Here is a 5,016-nt window from a genome sequence, read left to right as displayed (position 1 = left end):
CAGTTGTTTAGCATATTGCCAACTTTCACGTTGAAGCATTAACGCTATTACTTTCAGATGAAGTGGAAATCACCAATTGCTTGACAACCATAATCAATGCAGGACTGCAAATATAAATAGAACTTCTTAATAATTCCTTTCAAACTGAGTGAGTGTTTCCATCTCTCTATAGCTTTATTCTAAATTTCAAAATATGTAGGAGTTGACCAGTTGCCCACGACTGCCCTTTTCAGTATCTGTAAATCTAAAATCGGCATTGATGAAATTCTTTAGCTATAGACTGCAAGAATTTTAAACAAATTCCAGCCACGTGCAATTCATTTAGTCATACAGTCATAGAAGTTCACAGCATGAAAACACGTCCTTCGGCTCAACTTGTGTGTGCTGCCCAGTTTTCACAATTAAACTAGTCCCGTGTGCCTACGTCTGGTCCATATCCTTCCATATCTACCCTGTCCATGTACCTGCCTAAATGTTTCTTAAATGACAAAAATTGTACTTGCCCTGACCACTACCTCTGGCACTACCTCTACAGACACTCCCCATCCTCTGTGCAATAAAACTGCCCCTCTGGACCCTTTTGTAAAGAAAAGGAACACACTTTTCTCTAAAGTTATAATGGAAGTGAATCACTTTTTATCTTTTAAAATGCAGACAATATTTATTATAATAACTTAATATCGCATAAGCAGTAAAGCACTAACAAGAAGTGCAAAACATTATTGAACAACTCTTCATAAAATTCAGTTCATTCAAAACAAAATATTCAGTGGTTGTCATGTACCATTATCCCCATACAAAAATAGCATATCAGACAATATTCATCATTATTCACAAACTATTTACAGTACACGAACAAAAGCTACTTGAGGCAATATATGTATTTCACAATATTGTAGGACACAGCATGTCAGGCAGTCAGCAGCAGCAATATAATCAGGATGAGTACAAGTGTTGGATCATGCTCAGGCAGGAATTTCTCTCAGCTGTTACATAACCCTGCACAGCATCACCAAACCAGCTGCCTTGGCAACAACTAAAAATAGGTTTTACTGAGGCCACCATCTCCTCGGTCTGGGTGATGAGGTTCTGAACTGTGACTTTCAATTCTCTGACAAAACAGCAGAGAGAGGGCTGCAGGAGAGAAACAGCATTAAATGCAACCAGCAACTTTCATCTCTGAAAAAGGCCACAAGAGTTAACACATAATTCCGAGCAGGACTGAGACGGGCAGTCAGCCATGAACTGATGGGCACAAGGCAGTGACCTCTCTGAAATCTGTATTTAACTCAAAAATAAAGGTGTGAAGATCCAAATGGTTTGCGTTCTCGACACATCAGAGAAATCCCCTCTGCTCATTCTGTCTTCTTGTTTTAACCATTGGCAGAGGGAAATGCAGAACATGCTGTTTTTAAACCTTTACTCAGGTTGTGAAATCTTTAACTCAAACGGGCATCAAACTGAAACTAATTGAGAAAGAAAAATATGATGACTTCTCCAGCATTTTTATGTGTGGGTCATTAACACAAATATTGAAAGGAGGGAGGGGTTAATCTGCAAAGTGACTGCCGGGAAATTACTCAGCGCAAACAAAGGTTAAACCCCAATTCGAAGAGTACGAATCTAGCATAGGAAAATGGAATTAGTAGTGTATTTTTGGTGGTACAGACTTAATAGGTCAAAGGGCCCCTTCTATACTGTAAGGTTCTATGACTCTTGTACTTTAGATGGGTCTAATCCAAGTTGATCTTTATCCACCCTCAGAACAAAGATTGCTAATTTGTGTAGCCTCAAACTGCATGTTCTGTGTAGGGTTATTTAATTTTGGACCTCACTTCCTTCCACCTCTAGGCCTCTGTGTGAGATTTGCTGCCTAGTTCTATAGTTTGGTACGTGGGGAGCAAGAATGGAGGGGAGCGATGGGAGCATGGTGACTGCTTCAGGACTTGCTGTCTGGTGATTGCAGCGGCTCCAGATCTGGGCTCAAAACTCCTTCTGCTCCGAGAAGGGGTCCAGTTGCCTCAGACTCACATGCACGGAGCCGCAAACCTGGGCCTGTCCCTGGGGAGGGGTCCTGGCAGAGTAGTCTATTGGGTGGCAAGGTTGAGATGGCGGGAATGCCAGGGTAAAGGACTGGAATCGGAGCTGGGTACCAGCATCTCTCCAGGTTGGCTTTGTCCAGAAAGGGCACGTATGGAGCAGCTGCCGAGGAATTAATGAGATAGAAGGGCACACAGAAAGGGGGCTGCTGGCCAAGCGTGGGCATCATGCCAATCCCCATCATCGGGTGAACAGCAGGCTCGTGGCCTTCCTCAGAGACGGTCACGTGACCTGCCAGATCAACTTTAACCCTTTTGGCCGGTGGGTCATCGGTCTCCTGTTTAATGTCACAAGTCCGGTTGGATGTGTCACACGGAGTGAACTCCTTCTCACTTCTCCCCTCGCCCCTCTCCCCTTCCCCTCCGTAGCCACTGTCAGTGTCCGTGTCGCTCCCAGTGTGCTCCGCCACTTGTGTCCTCTGGATGACTGGGACGCAGTTGCCACTGGGACGGGCCTGGCCTGGCGCCGCCGCCACCACCTGGGCATCGGCCTGCCCTGCCCCCAAGGTCAGCATCTCCCCATTGGCTCGGAGCTGGGTGAAAGCTCGGTGCAAGTGGCCAATCAGCTGCTCCTTCAGAGTCCAGTTTTCAAAGCTGGTCAGGTGCTGCAGCACTTCCCTGGCACATGTCTGAAATCCCAAATGGAAGGCATCCAGATCTGACTGTGTGGCACCTTTCAGGGCACGGTCCCCTCAAAAAAAAACACACAAAGGCAGATCACAAATGACAGATCCTGACTCTGTGCAACTACTCTCCAAACAACACTGCTCCAACATCATGACAAACAAATCCTGAATCAGAATTGAAACCAAGCCTTTGTCTATCCTCCCATGTGGGTATAAATCTCATATCTCATTCATCATAACTGTGGTAAATTATAAACTATCAATTTCCAACTTCCATCAGTCAAATTTAATATCTGCGACCTTTGTGAACTAAAATAAATTTTTTTTGGAGCGAACATTGACTTAAAATGGCTACGCCTGATCAGATTGAGCCAAGCTCATAAAACCAATGAGATAAATACGGTCTGAGCCAAATTTAGTATTTTATATAAGGGCACTGCGTCTCCTATTTTTGATTTGCATCCTTCTGGGAGTTGTATGTATAGGGGTGAAAGTTGCCAGCAGATCATTCAGCTTGAATGTACAATGATGCCAGACATGGGAATACACAAGCAAACTGTATTTCAGGAAATCAGCTTTTGGGCACAGCCATGAGAAAACAAACAGATTCATGACGGCAAAACCTGGAAAGCTTGCTGTCCAGCTGTCCTCCTGTTTCTTCCTCAATCTCTTCGGAAGCCAGAATCGGTGATTAAGCAAATTGGAGAAACAAACAATTACCAAAATCTCAATGATTCTACAAATAAAACTACTGCTGGGCATACAAGACATTAACTGGAAAACACATGATCTCAGGTTCAACTCTGACAACATGAGGACTCTTAAGAACTGTTATAACGCCTACTCTTTATTTTTCCTCATTCCTAGAACAGTGACTACACGCCAAAAGTATTTCAAAGGCTGCAAAGCTCTCTAGAGCATCACAAAGACATGAAAGACAGTATGGAAATAAAAAGAATGTCTGTTTAAAACACTGTCCTGTCACTTACCATTTTGCAAAGTAATAATCTTCTGATGCTGTTGCTCCGTTAAAGTGGTCAATGCCTTTAAGTGTTTCAGTGTTAATTCCAGCACTACAGCTTTCTCCAGATGCCCCAATGACTTGGATGGAATGGGGGGGGGGGGGGAGGAATGGGGCAATTTAATTTTTATAAATTATTTCTTCAATTATAATTAAAAAAAAACAGTTCTGACAGCAACAAAGTTATCGGTATTACTTGCAATCTTGGCAATAAGTACACTTTGTAAATTTGTCTGCTCCTCACTGCTCCCTGAGCTGCAGATAAGAAACAGCCCACACTGGTTGCAGATGTGAATATGTAGCTCCCCATTTCTTTGGGGCTACGCTCACGCATTACTGCGTTAACAGAGAACGCACAGATTTCAGTCCCTTACCGTCAGCTTCAGGTGCTCGGGCAGCAGATCCTTAAGCTGTGAAATGCATTCGTTAATCCTATCCCGTCTTTTCTTCTCGACCAGTCTGTGTGGTAGTTTATAGGCTTCCTAAAAACGTGAAGCCAAGAAGCATCATTTCAGTGCACACACACTAACTGGGGTGGGGGGGAGGAGAAGCAACGCTGTTGCTATGCGCTATATTCAATGCATTTTAAGCTGTGACAATTTTACAGTGAAATACGGTTTAAAGCATATTAAATAACGGACGGACGGAAAGCAGAAGTGGTGAGAAGTTTGGATAAGGTGGGCAATGAGGAGTACATCTCTGATGAGATAGAACAGCCAGCTTACCTTTGGTTTCATTGCCCGCTTTGACTTGCATACGTACATGGAGCGGTACTCTACACTATCAAATTGGGAGGGGGGGAGAGAAAGAGAAAAAAAACAGTATTCAAACACTATTATCAACAGGACTGATTGAAAACGAAAGGGAAAATGCAAGCTCACCCAAAAAAGTCTGCGTTCTCTAATAACGTCCGTTCAGTTAAGCAAGCAGTGGCTTGCAAGAGAGGTAGATCATCCTGCATTATTCCTGAATGGGGGAAGGTGAAGATTATAAAAGTGAAATTAATGCCCCCCACCCCCAACACACACACACACACACACAAGTGATTGACCAGCCCTGGCTCAGAGCTTGTAGTCGCCGGGAATGATGCCCAGACAGACAGAGGGCAGACCCCCCCAATGCAGACAGTCTGATTGTCAGTCTCTGTGTATCTGCCTCTGCGTCTCTTGGTCGGAGTTTTTGTCGCAAAAGAAGCGCAGGCGCAGCGGGCAGCTCCTCCAACTCACGTGTAGCATCTACACCAGCCCCCAAAATCCCACTCATCAACCAC

General features: G+C 44.2%; 1 protein-coding gene across 5 annotated transcripts in view; it reads right to left on the bottom strand.

Moving 5' to 3' along the window:
- Window positions 1-633: 633 nt before the first annotated feature.
- Window positions 634-5,016, bottom strand: part of bhlhe41 (basic helix-loop-helix family, member e41) — a 34,790-nt gene continuing 30,407 nt past the window's right edge. For 3 of the 5 annotated variants that reach the window (XM_048610470.1, XM_048610468.1, XM_048610471.1), the window contains exons 2-6: window positions 4,628-4,712; window positions 4,472-4,526; window positions 4,121-4,228; window positions 3,715-3,826; window positions 634-2,790 (exon numbers count right to left, since the gene is read on the bottom strand). In XM_048610470.1, coding sequence (XP_048466427.1) covers window positions 1,940-2,790; window positions 3,715-3,826; window positions 4,121-4,228; window positions 4,472-4,526; window positions 4,628-4,707 — 1,206 coding nt within the window. In that variant the 5' untranslated portion in view covers window positions 4,708-4,712 and the 3' untranslated portion in view covers window positions 634-1,939. Of the gene's footprint in view, window positions 2,791-3,714; window positions 3,827-4,120; window positions 4,229-4,471; window positions 4,527-4,627; window positions 4,713-4,786; window positions 4,907-5,016 lie in introns of those variants that run through there. The other 2 variants (XM_048610469.1, XM_048610472.1) reach the window with 2 other exon arrangements.

The sequence above is a fragment of the Rhincodon typus genome, chromosome 22, assembly GCF_021869965.1.
Source record: "Rhincodon typus isolate 14 chromosome 22, sRhiTyp1.1, whole genome shotgun sequence".
Taxonomy (NCBI): domain Eukaryota; kingdom Metazoa; phylum Chordata; class Chondrichthyes; order Orectolobiformes; family Rhincodontidae; genus Rhincodon; species Rhincodon typus.
Note: the sequence above shows the minus strand (reverse complement) of the source record. Positions and strands in the feature narration are given on the sequence as shown.